The sequence below is a fragment of the Martes martes genome (assembly GCF_963455335.1).
Source record: "Martes martes genome assembly, chromosome: 14".
Classification (NCBI taxonomy): Eukaryota; Metazoa; Chordata; class Mammalia; order Carnivora; family Mustelidae; genus Martes; species Martes martes.
The window spans coordinates 52,013,609-52,033,175 of NC_137902.1; the positions used below are offsets into that span (position 1 = coordinate 52,013,609).

Sequence of the window (19,567 nt, forward strand, 5' to 3'; positions counted from 1 at the left end):
TTTATTAAAGAGATTTAGTGAACATTTGATCTTCTTAGTCAATTGCTGACTGGTCTGAAATACATAAATAAAATACATGTAAGTGGAAACATTTCAGTAGATGGTTTGTTAATTCATTTGGGGCTCCGTATAAGGTCCTACTGTCTTAACAACTAAGTGCTACACATGTTTATTTTCTTATTATTCTAAGGCAATTAGCACATAGTGTGGTTTCTAACCTCATATAAAATTGCAGGGCTTCATTATAATGCCACAAGACCAAAAAACAAACATTTTCAATCTTTATCTTTAGAGCTCAAAACTTCTTTAACCAATACCATCTTACTTCTACAAAGTGAAAAGATTATTCTATTTAACTAAAAATAATCTTACTTTAATATTCCCTCCCCTTATTAGTGTTTTATATTTGATAACATATTAAAATAAGACAATGAAAATTACAGGAATATAGGACTAAACTGCACAACTTGGAGAAAATATTTTATCTACAAAAATATTTACCTACAAAAATTAGCCTAAAAAGGTGACAATGTTATTAGTATTTAATGCACCCCACTCCCCAAAACTCTAGAGAAACTGGAAATGAACAAAAACAGGATTTCCATAATCACACTCGCATTTGAAAAACTTTCTAGCAAGAATCAAAAACTGTCCCTATCAAGGCGGAAGTAAAAACATTAATCATTTGTGCAGCTACCTGAACATTAATACACACATGGAAAATTCTTTAAAGTTAAAAATTGAACTCTAATGCTAATGCTTAAGAAGCAACATAATTAATAGTCTTTTTCTTCTATCTCTCTACATTTAATCTGAGCTAAAGAAAAATGTCTTTACCACATAGTTTTAGACTTTCTTAAAAGTATACCAAATTGGTACATAAAGGGTCGCCTGGGTGGCTCAGTGGGTTAAAGCCTCTGCCTTCCGCTCGGGTCATGATCTCAGGGTCCTGGGATCAAGCCCCGTGTCGGGCTCTCTGCTCAGTGGGGAGCCTGCTTCCCTTCCTCTCTCTCTGCCTGCCTCTCTGCCTACTTGCGATCTCTGTCTGTCAAGTAAGTAAATAAAATCTTAAAAAAAAAAAAATTGGCACATAAAGTTTTAAACCACTATATGACCAAGATTTGGGTATACTAAGTGTAAGGAATTATATACAAACACGAAATACTCAATAGAGGAAAAAAAACCAACCCTCCACAGTTTCTTCTCTCTTTTTTTGAGTTTATAATTTTTAAGTTCATGTGCAAGGGTATTTTCAAATAAAGACTTAACAATTCATATTAACCCTTAATAAAGTTAATGAAGCAGTACAGAATACAACAGTCAAAAACTTGAGCAAAAAACACAGGAACAAATCCAAATGATGATCACTGATTTCACCAATATAAGGAGTTCTAATACATAAGAGTTGAAAACTGCATTTAGGGGCGCCTGGGTGGCTCAGTGGGTTAAAGCCTCTGCCTTCGGCTCAGGTCATGATCCCGGGGTCCTGGGATCGAGTCCCGCGTCGGGCTCTCTGCTCAGCGGGAAGCTTGCTTCCCTTCCTCTCCCTCTGCCTGCCTCTCTGCCTGCCTCTCTGCCTACTTGTGATCTCTGTCTGTCAAATAAATAAATAAAATCTTTAAAAAAAAAAAAAGTTGAAAACTGCATGTAGAACACAGATAAAATGAAGTCAGTGATGATTCAAACACCATTATCTCCTTAAAATCTCAGAATAATATTATAAAGATCAATTAATAAATTCCAAGAAGTGTTTTGAATTCTACCTAAATGTTTCATAAATAATTGTGACATCATTAAATCAGATGTCATTTACAAAACAGCTTAAATTTTAAAAAATTCCATTAGTTTACTTACTCTGCCAAATTCATTTTAAAAGTAGAGCTTTCAAAATATAATATTACCTTTTCCCATAGTCTATTATTATTTAAGACAATGAGTTTAAGTAACTGTCCACAAGTTAGTAAAACTTTCCTATCATTAACTCTCCAGATTTTGGGGGGGGGGGGGATGAGGTGAGGTATAAATCTCAAACATACATATTAAAATAATAGTTATCTTTCATTTCTTTTTATGTTACTCATTTCTATTAAGTTACCATTATAAGATAAATTCACTCACTTTCACTAGAATCTTTTTCAAATCTTTTTACAACAGAGCTAAGAATATCAGGTGATACATACTAAATTTTGAGCATAATCAAAACAAACTTTAAAATTCCTAGCCAAGTTTTAGTTGCAAGCATATCTTTTGGTAAATACTATCAAAAGATAACCAAATCCTAAAAAAATAGTAACTACATATTTTGTTATACATTCATTTCAATTTGTCAACCAACATTCATAGAAAACATTGCTAAAAGAAAATTTTCAAATATATGATCTCTTAGACTATATTTCTTACAACTTATTACAACACCTCATTTTAAGGATATTAGTTACTGCTTTCAAGCAACTGACAAAGATATTTAAGTGTAACTGAGTCTAAATAACAGTTGTACTAAGAAAAACTATTATTCATGGCATCATTAAAAATTTTAGTAGAAAACCCAACCAGGCCAAACAAAATGAGAGATGTAAAACCCAAACAGTGATTATTATTTGTCCTTTATATACAAATACTTCTATTTCTTTCAAAATATGAATTCCATTTCATTCTTCCAAGGTTGTACATTTCTCCAAACCATGTGTCGTCTACTTATCTCTAATCATACCTTCTTTTATTCCAGAAGCAAACATCAGTAACACTTTTTTGAACACCCTACTCTCACAAAAACCATATTCCTCAAAATGGTAGGATTCTAGGCTGAAAAGAGATAAGTGCTCAAGACAGAGTTATAAAATAAACATAAGAGAGAGGAAAAAGAGATCTGTAATCAGCCATGGGAACTGGAACAATCACAGGAAGAAGAAAATAAAAATAGTGGCCAAGAGAAAATTCCAACTATAAGTCTCATATTCTCAGACAAGGATCGACAAACTAAGATTCTCTATTCTTTCATTTTCAATCAGTAAAAAAGGGTACACATCTAGCTAAATTTATGAAGGGTAAGTTAAGGCACAAGATACAGAAAGCTTTTGATAAAGATATTTTTTAAATATCTGTTAACCTCTGAAGTTTAAAGCTCTCCCCATAAGTCTAAACTTGCAAGCTGATTAGTATTTGGAATTGGAATCTTTTCTCAAAAAAATTTTATTAGAAATAATGCATAGATTTATCTCACTGTATTCACAATGTAGTCTAAAGCACCATAAAGGGGTGACGGAAAATATTAGAAAACATTACTGTAACATTAGTATTTATACACAGATGAACAGCTATGTTCATTTATTAAGCTGAGTATTTTAAAAACTATTTTTAATTATCAAATGGTAACTAAAGTATTTTACAGAATCTAGAATAATAGTTTGGGGAACTTATGAGGCTAAATCAACCTCAAGACTAATTTAAAACTCACTTCTCAGGGTGGCTGGGTGGCTCAGTCATTTAGCAACTAACTCTTGATTTTTGGCTCAGGTCATGATCTCAGGATCATGAGATTGAGCCCCATGCAGGGCTCTGCACTGGGCATGGAGCCTGCTTAAGATTCTCTCTCTCTCCCCCTTTGCTCCCCCTACCCCAAAATGATAAAACGCTGAAATTTTTCCTGTTACTTGATTATTTCCTCTCATACATTTACAAGGGAGGTTTTTGTCATTTTAGCTTTCAAATAGTTCAAGGAAGGAAAAATAAAATTTGGGGACAGGAAAAGAAGAAATTAATGAGGTTAACTGATTAAGTCTGCATTTTGAAATAAATACCATGTTCCATGAAAGTCAGTACAGAACAACAGACACAGACATAAATCATGGTTAAGTTATTAACAAGTTCAAATTCAAAGAGAAAGTTAGTTAGGCAATCTTGCAGAAAAAGAGAGTCATCTAAGAAAGGTAAAAGACAAATCAATCTGGGGATTTCAGCTCCCAACCAAGATGTAGTAATGGGGAATGGATTCACACTTAAACAATTTAAACTTAAGCAATTATAAAAATGGAAAAAAAAAAAAACAACCCAGTATGAAACAATCTTCAGGCACTAATAATCAAACAAGGAACAATACCAGGTGATTCCTACAACTGCTCAAACTTACTCCCTGCAGACAGTTTCCAAGCTGCAGTTCAGACAGAGAGAGCCTTAAGTAGAGTCATTCATCTCCACTTCGGGAGGCCATGGTGGCCAGCACACACAAGGGCAGGTACTGGACAAGATGGAGGTGACAGAAGGAAGAGATTTGAAATGAAAACTTGAAATCTGCAGGGGTTTCCCAATGAGTCGTCAGCACATGTGCATAAGGAAACAACCCACTGCTAAGGTAAGAACCAGAAAAAACAATAATAATAATAATAAACCACGTGGAATAAAATTAGTAGACAAGGATATTTAAACAGCTGTTGTAACTATACTACCTAAGGTAAAAATGAGAGATGGCAACATGAGTATGTAGTCATGGCAGGAGTGAAGAAGGCCCAAATCAAATTTCCAGAGATGAAAACTATCATGTCTGAGACAAAATATACACTGGATAGGTTTCACAGCAGATTAGACATTGTAACAGAAATGATTAAGTTTAAGACAAAGCAATAGTAATTATACAAAAATGAAGTAGAGAGAAAAAATGAAAAGGTCATACAAAGGTAAGGGACATTCCAGTGGCTTAATAACAACTGGACTTTCCAAGAGGAGATGGGAGTGGGGAGAGAAAATATTTACAGAAAAATTTCCAAACTGAATAAACCACATTCACATGAAATATAAAGAAAATGATACCAAGGTATATTATACTAAACTTGCTTAAAACCAGTGATAGAGAGAAAGTCTTAACAAGCAGTTAGAGAAAAAGAGATAGCTATGGAGAAACAGTAAGGATGACTACTTTCTAAAAACAATGCAAGGCAGAAGACAGTGGAGAAACGGACTGTATATCTCCTCCAACATGAAACAAACAAAAAAAACAAACATGATGCATACAACAGTGGTTTTTAAAACGACAGACATCAAGGATGAAAAACAATGATCTTTGAGAGACAGGAAACCATTTCGGTGAGCCCTAACTCCAAATCAGCATACTGCCTTGTGAGAGTTTCGGGACAATAGCACCAGACACCAGAATGGGGAAGGACAGAGCCCAGGAAATCAAGGAGACAGAACTGAGGGTGAGAAGAATGGAGCAGTTAGAGTGCTGAGGCTAGAACAGGAGAGAAGAGCAAACGTTACAGAGAACACTGGAAATCTGCAGATTCCTCTTGAACATTCATCAAATCAGAATCTGGGAATGAGCCATCCAAAAAACTGAGAGGGAAAAGGATTAGAGGAAACAGTACCCAGGGCACACCTACTTCTAGGAATAGTGTCTGTTTCCACCATCTAGAGCGGAAGAACTCATTATTAATGGGGCGTTGAACAGAGCACAGGAAAGTCTGGCCTCAGTAGTAGAGAACATGAAGTTTTAGACCAGGGTTTCTTAACCTTGGCTCTACTGATACTTGGAATTGGATAATCCTTTACTGTGGAGTGCTGTCTCATGCAGGCACTATAGGATGCTTAACAACATTCCTGTCCTATATTTACTAGTATCAACACTCATTCATCACAATAATAAATATCTCCAGATTTTGCCAAATGTTCCTAAAGGGGAAAATTGTCTCTGGTTAGGAAACCACTGCCATTAAATGAATACTACTCTGGACTCACCTAACAAGACATAAAGGCAAGATCAAAATTGCTGCAAGTAACATACTGCATCCCAGAATAAATATCAAGAAGATTTATCAATGATATCTAATTATTACTATACCTACAAAGAGAAATGAAAACACAATCCTTAATAAGGAGGATAAATGGGGTGCCTGGGTGGCTCAGTGGGTTAAGCCTCTGCCTTCAGCTCAGGTCATGATCTCAGGGTGCTGGGATCGAGTCCCACATCAGGCTCTCCGCTTGGCAGGGAGCCTGTTTCCTCCTCTCTCTGCCTGCCTCTCTGCCTACTTGTGATCTCTCTCTGTCAAATAAATAAAAAAAAATCTTAAAAAAAAAAATAAGGAGGATAACTAATCCTTTAAACTGCCCCAGAAATGACACAGATGTAATGACTAACAAAGAAAGACATCAAAATAGTTTGTTAAATTGTATTTTATGTGTCCAAAATTAGAGAAAAAGAAATACAAGACCCAAATCAATCTTACAGATATGAAAATAACAAATGAAATGAAGAACACTCTGTATGGGATTAATGACAGTTCAGATGTTACAGGAGAAAATATTAGTGAACTAGAAGGCATAGCAACTATCCAAAGTGAAACACAGAGGGGAAAATAAAAAATAAAAAGAATCCAAGAAAAGGAAAAGTGTGGCATCACTATAGCTATGAGACAACTTCCTGGGTAATTTGAGACCCAAAGGTGAGGCGCAGTTGGGGAGAAAACATATTTAAAATAATGTCTGAAAACATTCCAAACATAATAAAAATTATAAATCCACAGCTGTAAGAAGTTAACCCCCACATATAAGAAACATGAAAAAGAATACACTAAGGTACAATATAATCAGACTGATCAAAAGCAGTGATAAATAAAAAATTTAACAGCAGCCAGGGTTGGGAGTATATGAAATTTTACATCCAAAGGAACAAAGGTATGGATGTTAGATTTCTCATCAAAACCAATTCAAATGAGAAGACAGTAAAGCAACATTTTTCAAGTACTGAAAGACAAAAAACTGTCAACCTAGAACTGGCAAAAATCTCTTTTAAAAATAAAGGTGAAATAAAGAAGTTTTCAAACACACAAAAGCTAAAAACAGTCATCACCAACAGACCCAAATATATGAAATGCTAAAAATGTTCTTCAGGCAGAAGGAAAATTATACCAGATGGAAATCTAATTCTAAGCAAAGGAATGAAGAGAACTGGAAGTGGTAATTAAATGAGTAAATATGTTTTTTAATTGTTGAAATCTCTTTAAAAGATATCTGACAATTTAAACAAAAATAATGTGTTATAGTGTTTATAACATGAATAAAAGTAAAATTTGTCTGTTGTATGGTATGTCAATTATTTGTTAATAAAGCTGTTTAAAAACAAAAATTTAAAAAAAGGAAAATGTGACAATGATAGCATAAAGGCTTGGAGAGGAGAAACTGAAATATGCTATTGTAAGATTATTATCCTATATGTGACAGTTTATAGTATTATGTAAAGGCAGGCATAGCTCAGTTGGTAGAGTGTGCATCTCTTGATGTCAGGGCTGTGAGTTTGAGACCCACTCTTGGCAGAAAGCTTAGTTAATTAAAAAAAAAATGAAGGCAGACAGTGATGAGTTAAAGATGTATACTATCAACCTTAATGCAGTCAATAAAACAAAAAAAAAAAAAAGAGGAGATACTAAGGCGATCGAAATAAAAATACTGGATTAACCTAAAGAAGTCAGGAGAGCATAAAAACAGAATGAGGGACAAACAGGACAAACAGAGAACAAATACCAACATAATGAAGTAAAATCTAACCATATCAATAATCACATTAATGGAAATGGTTTAAACATCCCACATAAAAGGTGGATACTTTCAGGCTGGACAAAAATTAAGATCCAATGATACGTTGTTTACAAGAGATGCACTTTAAAAATAAAGACATATTATTATATATCTTTATTTATATTACTTTTACTAATTAAATAATTAGTAAAAGGGTAGAAAAAAATATACCAACTATATCAATAGTAAAAAAAAGTTGGATTGGCTATATTAATATCAGAGTATTGACAAAATAGTTGTGGGGCCAAAGTATAATAGCAGGAACAAATATTTCAAAATGACAAGTGGGTCAAATAATCAATTCTACACTTTAAACACACCATTAAACACACTGAAGAAAAATCTGATAGAACTGCAAAGAAGAATATATAAATTCATAATAGCAGTAAAAGGAAGATCTCTGTGAAATCTCCATATTTAGAAAATAGACAACATGCTTCTAAATAACTCATGAGCCCAAGAAAAAAGTAAAAGAAAAAGTAGAAAATTTTATAAGCTGGATAAAAATGAAAACATGACCTAACAAAATTTGTGGGAGGTAGCCAAATTAATGCATACAGAGAAATTTATAGCACTAAATGTCTATAGTAGAAAAGTCTCACTCAAATCAATATATTATTCTTCCACCTTAAGAAACAAAGCACAGGTGGAACAGGAATGGGGGGCAAGGATGAAGGATAAGGCGTAGAAGAGGAGCAAATTAAATCTCAGGTAAGCAGAAATGAGAAAATAATAAAGAACAGAAATAAAAATCAACCTGGGCTCAGGTTTCCCACAAAATGTTGCTAGAAAATGAAGCAGTATTTACAAAGTAGTACTTTGTTTCACAAACTATTACACCAAACAAATTGTCATTTTTTTATAAAGCAACAAGAAGTAAATAAAACCTCAAGAAAAGAAGCTCTGAGTCCTTCCTTGGGGAGAAAATGACAACATAATACAGCCAAATGAGGGATATTCAAAATAAACAATAAAGGAATGGGAAGACAGGATAAAATAAATTGGTGGTGGTTAACCATTTAACTCATTTAAATGTAGAAACAAAATTGTAAGTATTATGGTTATAGAACAGAATGCAAATATTTAAATCCTAATGCTAAAATGAAGAGTACCTGAAATTTGTTTTTTCAAAAATGTAATTAGCTATCACCATAACCAGTAATCCTTAATCACATACTAACAAGGAGTTCATGGGAGGTGAAGGTAAAAGAAGATGTAAACACTTATTTAAACAAAAAACAATAACAACAAAAAATGCTGGTATATGCACATTCAATTTCAGTTGTTTATCACCAAGTTTTTGATGTGAACTCTGCATTGCAGATATACTGAATTATGTGACAGAGAAAATGATCAAAGGTTTGGATTTTCTCAATGCTCACGACCATTATTAATTTATGGAATAGTGGAAAGAAGAGCTGAGTATGTAGATCTGGTTTACATAATGCAGACAGGGGGTCTTAATTATGGAAATTTGTTGAACAGATATACTGAGCTGCTTCCTCAGACCAAGAAATTTTGAAATTAAAGAGCTTCCAGAATTTCAACTTGTTAAACCTCAGTAGTTTATAATGATAATGTGAGAAGATTGCTGACTCTACAGAACCAAAATGAAAGAGCCCAGCTAATTTGTTGAGGTAAGTATTGATCTATCTACTCAATCTAAACTTGTGGTTTGAGCATATGCTAAGAAAAGACTATACGGGATGTTCTAACCTCAAAGGAAATTAAAGGTTTAAAAGAATGCAGAGGTGTTGTATGTAAGTGATGAACCAATAATCCTATTCCTGAAACTAATATTACACTATACAGTAAACCAGCTAGAATTTTAATAAAAACTTGGAACTTTAAAAAAATTAAACTAAATTAAAAAATAATAAAAGAATGGCAGAATATCTTTGTACAAATACTACATTTCTGAAATATTACATTTCAGAAGAGATTTCAAAGATTTTAATGAGTAAGAATTATGCTCTTAGTTAACAGCAAAATAAATAGTTGTAGAATATATAGCATTCGAGGTATCCCATATGACTCTAATTTTCAGAACTATTTTAAAATAGCCAAACTCGACAAACTATGGATTTACCTGGTAATGTAAAAGACCATTCTTTTTATGAAACTGCTGAAATAGAAACTAAGAGCTAACAACTCAGAGATACCAGCTGGAATTCATTTTGATATTTGTTTCTGTTTTTTGACAAGTTTCAAAAATAATTCAATTTTCTTTATTAATTTGACCCAAAATGATCACTCTACATCTCCTATAAAACTGGACTTGTATAAATAGTTAATACTATTATAAAAATTCCAATTTACCCAAAGTTGGCTAGACATTATAGCACATAATTGTTAAAACTCTAAGTTGTTTGCAAGTTGGGTCTATACTCCTATAAAAATTCCATTCATCCAGGTTTGGCCAGTGTTAGATATACATAACTGTTAAAATGGAGTGTTTCCACTCATAATTTGGAGTCTAAATGCCACATATCTAAATAGAAATATAATTGCCTGGTAAATGTAGTTTTCCACCATAATATATTGTCATACTTTATAGCCAATATAAATAACTAAATAACGTCAAATTTTAAACCATGTGTTCTAAGAAAATCAGATTTTCAAATGTACGATGGTTTGAAAGAGCACACAAACCCCCCCTAAAGAATCGCACTACAAAAACATGCTCCCAAAATACTAACAAAAATATCAGACCATTTAGAGAAAAAGAATAGAAGATAATCAAGAAGAAATATTTTTTTATTTTTTAAAATATTTCTCACATACTGCCTAAAGAGCTAACATGACTTTCCTCTACAGAATCCTCTCAATGTAAGCATTTATTTGACATTAAAAGAGGGGCAGGATTTGCCATTCAGAAGAATCAATAATAACCTTGTAAAGCCTAAAGCAGTGAACATAAACATGCTGTAGGAGACATTAACACTAGACTGAAAGAAATAATTATACTTTCAATAAACATGCTCCTACTGGATAATCAATTTTTTACACGTCTTTGCAGCTGTTTCACAGCTCAGGTAGTGAAAGGCAGCAGCTGTTATAGCAAAACCATATATTATATGCATATGAGCTACTTTTAATTTTTCATAGGTATCTACTTATTTGTGATCAGCTACATTTAAATCATATTAAATAAAAACAAGGTATTCATGGCGTGATTAATTCAGGAGGATTTTTAGTACCATCTTATTTTAGAAGTGAATTCTTGAGCCAATTATTTTTATGTCAGAATATTTAATAATTCAAATTACATGCTGCCCTTATTCCTAGATTTAAGAGATTTGTCACAATCAATGTTACTGAAATATTAAATTAAAACATGTCATGGTAATTACTATGGAATAAACAGCAATTAAGATTTTTTAGGCAAATAAGCTCAAACTGTTTGCAGTGCATATTTATACCACTAATATTTTCCCACACAATGCATGCATCACTCACAACAAGCAGCCTAAAAATCCAAAATGTAAATTTGTAGAATTATTTCAAAAGATATTAAGATCTTTTGACTTAATATGGAATTTGATACTTAGTTAAGAAATATCTATGTATAATGGATCCAGAAAGAGGCAGGCTTAAATGTTAAGTAATACAAATAATGTTACCATAGAATGATAATGTTTTTGTTCTGTATTTGTAATAGAGATCCTAACATATGCTATAAATAATTTGCAGAATAAGTAAAAGATAATTATTTAAAAATGTAAATCCACTAAAACAAACTATAATTAAGTATAAATATGTACCAGAAATTTGAATTAGGTAAATACTTACTGCTATATAATAAACTCTTGCTTTTTCTACCAATGTCCAGTTTTTCTCCATATCAAGATGTTTTTCCTTTTTATAACAATTGGCAGCAGCAAGATTAGCCACAAGGGACCTAAAACAACAAAACACAAGTAGGCTTTAATACTACAGCTCAAGTTGTCATGGACTTCTATATAATTAATTAGCAATACTTTCTGCAAATTCTGTTTTACATTTTTTTTTTAAAGATTTTATTTATTCATTTGACAGACAGAGACCACAAGCAGGCAGAGAGGCAGGCAGAGAGAGGAAGGGAAGCAGGCTCCCCGCTGAGCAGAGAGCCCGACGCGGGGCTCGATCTCACAACCCTGGGATCATGACCTGAGCCGAAGGCAGAGGCTTTAACCCACTGAGCCACCCAGGCGCCCCTCTGTTTTACATTTTAATTCTTAACTTTTCAAAATTGCTATACACTGATATTAATAAATATAAATAAAATTAATTTGTTTTGAGCACTTTCTGAGACTTCTACATTGCCTTTGAGATAAAGAGGTTTTAATCCTTGCTCTAAATACCACCTGGTATTTTAAGAAACTAGAATTTATGTTTCCTTTGGTACTAAAATGATAGAATTATCTATTTTCCACCTTTTGATAGTTTAAAATACAGTTAAGAAATTAAACTATGTTGTTATGCAAAAAAAATTGTGCAAAAAAGATATATACACATACATACATATATACAACTAAACACTTCAGTTTTTAAGTATCAACATACTATGTACATTATTTAATCTAGTGCTTTAAAAGCCAAGTATGGGATTAATTTCACAAACACACCTATAAATGTAGGTCCTATTTACTATGAGGTATTAATTTGCAAACCAATACATTATTTAAAGACTGGAGTAAACTTGGTTTCTATATTTGAAAACTCCCTATACTGGTCCAGTTTTGCAGCTGAAAAATCTAAGCAGGATACTGCATTTAAAATCTTGCTACAAATGCCAGATAGTAATTTTTGTTACTGCCCAACAATTAAAGTTAATAAAATAATTATTTATGTTAAATACAAATTAATAAAAATATTTTTTCTCATTCTGACCCAGAAATTAGAAAATAACTGGCCATTTTTTCATTCTTTCTAATCAAAAGGAATAGTTTTGGTTAAAAAATGGATACATCATTTCATCACTTGAGATTTTTATAATATGATCAGTTCCTCTGTTAAGGAAAAAAAAAAATTGATTCTCTTCCAAAACATATTTCTACTCATCCATATGCTAATTCACTACTGAAGGATATCAATTCAATTTATGCTCCATTAAATTATTAATAAGAACAATATGAATCAGTAAATTTATACACAAGTATTACTATATTACCATGTTAAGAATAATTAGTCCTAATTTATAAAAAGTCAGTGATCATGACCTTAGCCAAATTTTGACTGAAATGGTTATATATAAAAATAAAAAATAAACACTTCTGCTACCGGTTACTAAATTCTATTTTGATAATAAAACTACTCTTTGATAGGAAACTACATTGTTTCTCCAAAATATAAGTATTATCCCTATCCAAATGAATATGGTTAGAATCTGGAGTGCGAGAACCTGAATTAAGAAGAATACTGCATTATCCCAATTCTTTCGGATAGTGGTTTTGGATAGTGGTAGTAAGAGTTATAAGCTTTATCTAAAACAATTTATCCAAATCTATTAGGTTCTATAATTTAATTGATAATGAATTTGATAGTGGGAGTTCCCCCCCAGTTTCTGACTTCCAATATTATCTGAACATTAATGATCACCATAACCATAATAGTAATTAAGCTTTTGACATCTGGGATACTTAATATTATCATAACTGCTCTTTAAAAATAGCAATTTAGCACAAAAAAATTTAGCAATTTTACACTAGTGAGTGGTAGCAGAAGAAAACTTGACCTATTTCTCACAAATGAGAAAAGTGCACCTGCATATTGCTGGTTTTAGGAAAACTGAAAAGGGAGGTCTAAATAAGTATATTTCAATGTTTGAACAGTATATTTCAATGTTTTATTTATTAAAACCTTAAATGATAAAGTTCTACACACACACAAAAAATCACAGGAAAGGTTTAAAAATGGCTTTGTTACCCTAATTATTTTTAGAAGCTGTATTTTAGCTATTTAATGACTACTGGCCAGAAGAGTGTCAGGTCCTTAACATACATCTGCTAAAGGTCAAGGAGTGAGCAAAGTAAGAAAGAGGAAGGGAGAAAGGAGAAGAAAGAGAAGGAAGGAAATAAAGGAAAGAAAAAGGAAAGGACAAGGAAGGAGACAGAGAATGGAGGAGGATACACTAAATATTTTAGGTGAAAGAAAAGTAAAATTTCTAGTGAATCACTATTAAGAAAGAGATACTGTTGTTGATTTTAATAATATAATAGCTAGAAAAGTGATTTTGTTTTTCCCTTGCAAAGGAGAAAAAAGGATATGCTGATGAGCAACATAGTATGAACTGAAGAAAAACTGCCACGTGGCTGCAAAAGGCACAAATACAACCAATGTATGGAAAGTCCTGAGACACAAATTTCAAGTTCATAGAAAGAATTTTCTAAAAAGTAAAATTATATAGAAACGTAATGAATTGCTTTTTAAGTGGTGCCTTACCCATGACTGAAGATGTTTGATATGGATAGATGACTATTTGCCAGAAATGCTTTACATGACCTAATTCATCGGACACTGAACACAATGTAGTATTTTATATATGTTACAAAATACATGCATCTATCTGTCTATGTAGCTGAATATTCCAATCTCAGGATACGGTAAAAAGAGCATTTTTTTCATTCCAGTTTCAGCAAAAACTTTAAGACAATGAATAAAATGTTTTCCTTATTTTCCTTTTCTGATCCTTATTATAAAAATTAGAGACTGGGATAGATAATCTCAAAACTTTCATCCCACATGCCTCATGAATACAAAAGCAGGTACAACAAGGGTATTTTTTTATTAAGAAAAATGATATAAGGTATTAAAAGACTGATAGCAATAAAAACCATGAGATCTAAATTCCAAATTCAGATTGGAATTCAGATTTTGTGATGGTTTAAATACCCAGTTAGTACAAACCTTCCCTTGGGATTACACTGACCTGTTGCTACCAGTGACGCACACAGCGCAAGTTCCTGTTGTTTGCTCATTTTGCTCATAGTAATGAGCATCCACATGGGCTTCAGCAGCTTTTTTCTTCAAGATCTCTCCAAATGTGTCTGTCCCAATGCATCCAAAAAATGTTGCTGCTTTGTATGGCTGCTGAATCATCCACTGAAAAACAGGAACATAAATAACTTTAATGGCTTAGAAATATGGTACACATGGAATGGTGGAATAAAAGGGATGCTTTGTTAGATGCTGTGGCTATTATGAATGGAATTCCAATTCTGTACTAATGCTTATGATAACAAATTTGATATAACAACCACATAAAATCTTATTATACTACTTCCAGGGAGAGAAATAGAGCATAGTAGGGTTAAGAACTCAGAATCTACTCATATAGACTCTAGGTCAATGCTAGCTTGATACAGAAAAATAACAGTGAGTCCTAAGAAAAGCAGAGTAGCATTGTCATTAAAAGCCCAGAATTATGGGACGCCTGGGTGGCTCAGTTGGTTAAGCAGCTGCCTTCGGCTCAGGTCATGATCCCAGCGTCCTGGGATCGAGTCCCGCATCGGGCTCCTTGCTCGGCAGGGAGCCTGCTTCTCCCTCTGACTCTGCCTGCCACTCTGTCTCCCTGTGCTCTCTCGCTCTTTCTCTCTCTGACAAATAAATAAATAAAATCTTTAAAAAAAAAAAAAAAAAAGCCCAGAATTAATACTGAAGACTGTCGGGGTCCCTGGGTGGCTCAATGGGTTAAAGCCTCTGCCTTCGGCTCAGGTCATGATCCCAGAGTCCTGGGATGGAGCCTCGCATTGGACTCTCCACTCAGCGGGGAGCCTGCCTCCTCCTCTCTCTCTGCCTGCCTCTCTGCCTACTTGTGATCTGTCAAATAAATAAAAATAAAATCTTTAAAAAAAAATACTGAAGACTGTCTGGGTTCAAATCTTGCCTGTGCTAATTCTTACATGTATGAGTAAGAGCATGTAACTTAACATTTCTATACCTCATTGTCCTCACCTATAAAGGGAAAAATATATAAATACACCTCAAGAGGTTGTTGAGACTTAAACTAAATAAGTTAATGTATGTGCACTGTTGAGCACAGTATCCAGGACATAGTAAATGATATATGCTAGCTGTGGTGGCCACTATTATTTTCCTATTTGTTGTAATTCATGTATAAAATAAGCTAAACTATGATTAAGTCTAATAAATTATTCTAAAAATTCAAAAAGTATTAAAAATTCTAATATCTCAGCCTTCCAGTAGTCTCAAACTTTAATTTCCTTGTTATAAATTGGCAATGGATTGCTTTAAAAATGTATATTTTAAAACATACAGTGAACTATTATCTTTCATAATTATCTCAAATTCCTGAGATTTCTAATACTTATATTAGCTATTCTAAAACTGTCATCTATTTTGTGTCTAAAACCCGTATGAGCAAAATACCCCATATAGTTAAGTCAAAAGACATCAAAATCTTACCACACTCTCAAATACTTGAAGTATAAAAGAAATGCATGTATATTTGAGAGTTCAAAGGATGAAGAGACAAAGTAAAAAGAAAACTGTAAGATAAATATACAAAAACTGTCCAGGGATTTGTTCTGAAGATACATGTCCACAAATATGAAACAACATTTGCATAAGTAGTCATTGAGACATCATTTGTAATGCTAAAATGTTAGGAACAACCTAAATGCCCATCCATAGAAGACTGATTGAATAAACTGATAAATCCCCTCAATGGAACATCACACAGCAACTTAAAAAACAATCAAACAAGGATAAGCTCTACAGAGTAAGCGATCCATTTATATAGAGTAACTGTCAGTATATAAAATCTATATAAAATCCATGTATACAGAGTAATAATACAGAGTAATTCTTTTCTGAACATTAAAAAAAAAGATGAGTTCAAAAGTGTGTCTGTATGTGTGCATCTATGTTTTAAGAAACAATGAGTTAAAATCATATATCCTTTTAGTACATACACATACTCTTAGAATTTATATTAAGTTTTCTTATTTCGTAAAAAGAAACGCAGAATAAACCATGAACTAAAGAAAAATGGTTCTCTATCAGGGTGGGTGGGAAAGGAATAAAGAAACTAAAACATAAGAAAGATGCCTCTGAATGTGCTGCTACACATAAAGTAGCCTTCTGAAATGCTGAAATTGTACATTTTTGAAAATGCAATTCAATCTGAATTTTAAATGCATTTGGAAAAATATGATAAAGTTGAATCCACAGAAACAAAGAAATCAAAGAAAATATAAAATTGTAACATAATTCAATAAAAAAAGTGTAAATAACTTTCACATACTTTGCTTTTCAATGTATTAATATAAGGAATATAAAACAAAAAATTTTGGAGGATAGAATATTTGAAATTATTGATTCAGAATAGTAAAAGAAAGAAAAGAATGAAAAAGAGTGAAGAAAACTTATAGAACTGGGCACCTGCTTGGCACAGATGGTTGGGTGTCCAACTCTTGATTTCAGCTCAGATCATGATCTCAGGTTTGTGAGATTACATGGAGTTTGATTAAGATTCTTTTTCTCTCCCATTCTCTACCCCCCCAAAGAAAAAGAAAAGAAAGGAACTAATATTCACATGAAAATTGCAGAAGGAGAAGAGAAAAAGGACAGAAAGTATAGTTAAAGCAGTAATGACTGAAAACTTCTTTAACACAGAAATAGAAATGGACATCCAGATCCATGAGGCCAAATAGGTTGAATATGAATACAGCTACACTGAGATACAATTAAATTGTCAAAAGTTAAAGACAAAGAAAGAATTTTAAAAGCAGTAAAAGAAAAGAGAGAAGTTATATGCAAGAAAACTCCCATATGATTATGGGTGAATTTCTCAACAGAAATTTTACAGGCCAGGAGAAAATAAAATGAAAATTCAAAGTATTAAAAGAAAAAAAAAAAACCTGTTAATCAAGAATTCTATATCCAGCAAAGCTGTCCTTCAGAAATGGAAGGATAAAGACTTTCCCAAACAAATGAAAGCTGAGGGAGTTCATTACCACTAGACCCAGCTTATAAGAAATGCTAAATGGGGGGCACCTGGGTGGCTCAGTCCTGCCTTGGGCTTAAGTCATGATCCCAGGGTCCTGGGATCAAGCCCACCATTGGGCTCCCTGCTCAGTGGGAAACCTGCTTCTTCCTCCCTATTCCCCCTGTTTACGTTCCCTCTCTCCCTGTGTCTCTCTCTGTCAAATAAATAAATAAAATCTTTTAAAAAATGCTAAATGGAGTTCTTTGAGTGGAAAGGATGCTAATTAACATCGTAATAATATAAGAAGGTAACAAAAAACTAACTGGTAATGGTAAATATGCCATCAAAATTAGATTCTGTAATATGGTAACTGGGGTGCATAATTCACTTAGAACTTGTTTAAGTTTAAAAACATGAATGTAGTAAAAATAACCATAAACACAATAATCTGTAATTAGTTACACAATATAAAAATACGCAAATCACAACAGCAATAAACTAAAGTGTGAGGGGGAAGAGTATTAAAAGTGTAAAATTTAGGAATTCCAATGAAGTTAAGTTGTTGTCGGCTTAAAATAGAGTGCTATAATTTTAACATAGTTTATGTAAGCTTCATGGTAACCACAAGAGAAAAATCTGTAGCAATTATACAAAATAACATGATTAAAAAAAAGTCAAAGCATATTGTTACTGAAAGGCATCAAAACATGAAAAATGACCACAGGGTAAGAAATAAGGAACAACATATCTACAAAACAATCAAGAAACAATCAACAAAATGGCAACAGTAAGTCCTTACCTATTGATAATTACAGCAGTCTCCACTTACCTCAGAAGATATGTTCCCAGATCCCCAGTAGATGCCTGAAACTGCTGATAGTACTGATCCCTGTATACATTATGATTTTTTCCTATACATACATATCCATTATAAAGTTTATTTCTAAATTACACACAGTAAGAGATTAACAATAACTAATAATAAAATAGAAAAATTGTAACAATATACTGTGACAATAGTTATGTGAATACGCTTTCTCTCTCTCAAAGTATCTTACTGCACATTACTTGTCCTTCTTGGGATGATAAGTGATGATAAAATGCCTAGATGATGAAGGTGAATAACAAAGACACTGACACATAGCATTATGCTACTATTATTCTGATATTCTGGTGATATGACAGGAAAAGGATCACCTGCATTCAGACCATCATTGACTGTAGGTAACTGAAACTGGGGGAGAGGGGTGTTGGGTAATACTGTATTTTAAATATAAACAGATTAAATTCTCCACTGCAAAGACACAGAATGTCTGAAACAAACAAACACAAAGATCCAACAAGATGTTGCCTATAAGAGACTCACTTCAGCCTTAAATACACATAGAAGCTGAGAGTGAAGGGACAGAAAAAGGGATTTCATGGAAATGGTAACCGCAACAAAGCAGACTCATATGCTAATATGAGACAAAATAGACTTTAAACTAAAAATGGTACAAAGAAATAAAGAAAGTCCTTATATAATGATAAAGGGGCTAATCCATCCATAAGGTTTAACAATTGTAAATATTTATGTACCCAACACTGGAGCACCTAAATATATAAGAAAGAAACACAGCTTAAAGGAGTAATGAAAAGCATTAATAGTTAGGGGCATTAATATCCCACTCTTAACAATGAATCATCCAGATCATCCAGATAGAGAATCAGAGAATGGAAGAATGAGAAAAATGTAACAGCATATTTCAACAAAACTATAGACCAAATGGACCTAACAGACATATATAGAACATTCTATCCAACAGCAGCAGAATACACATTCTTCTCAAGTGCATTTCTAGGCTAGTTCATATGTTAGACCACAAAACAAATCCTCGTGAATTCATTAAGACTGAAATCATACCAAGTATCTTCTTTGACTACAATGGCATGAAACCAGAAATCAGTAACAAAAGGATAGCTGGAAAATTCACAAATACAAGGAAATTAAACAACACTCCCCTGAAAATCCAATGGATCAAAGAAGAAATTAAAGGGGAACAAAAAAATTGTCTTGAGGCAAATGAAAATGGC

At 32.9% G+C, this 19,567-nt stretch overlaps 1 protein-coding gene across 4 annotated transcripts in view; it reads right to left on the reverse strand.

Annotated features, from left to right (window-relative positions):
• Positions 1 to 19,567, reverse strand: part of ADK (adenosine kinase) — a 523,602-nt gene that overhangs the window by 254,023 nt on the left and 250,012 nt on the right. For all 4 annotated transcript variants that reach the window (XM_080822506.1, XM_080822503.1, XM_080822505.1 and 1 more), the window contains exons 5-6: positions 14,474 to 14,646; positions 11,356 to 11,464 (exon numbers count right to left, since the gene is read on the reverse strand). In XM_080822506.1, coding sequence (XP_080678632.1) covers positions 11,356 to 11,464; positions 14,474 to 14,646 — 282 coding nt within the window. The remainder of the gene's footprint in view (positions 1 to 11,355; positions 11,465 to 14,473; positions 14,647 to 19,567) is intronic.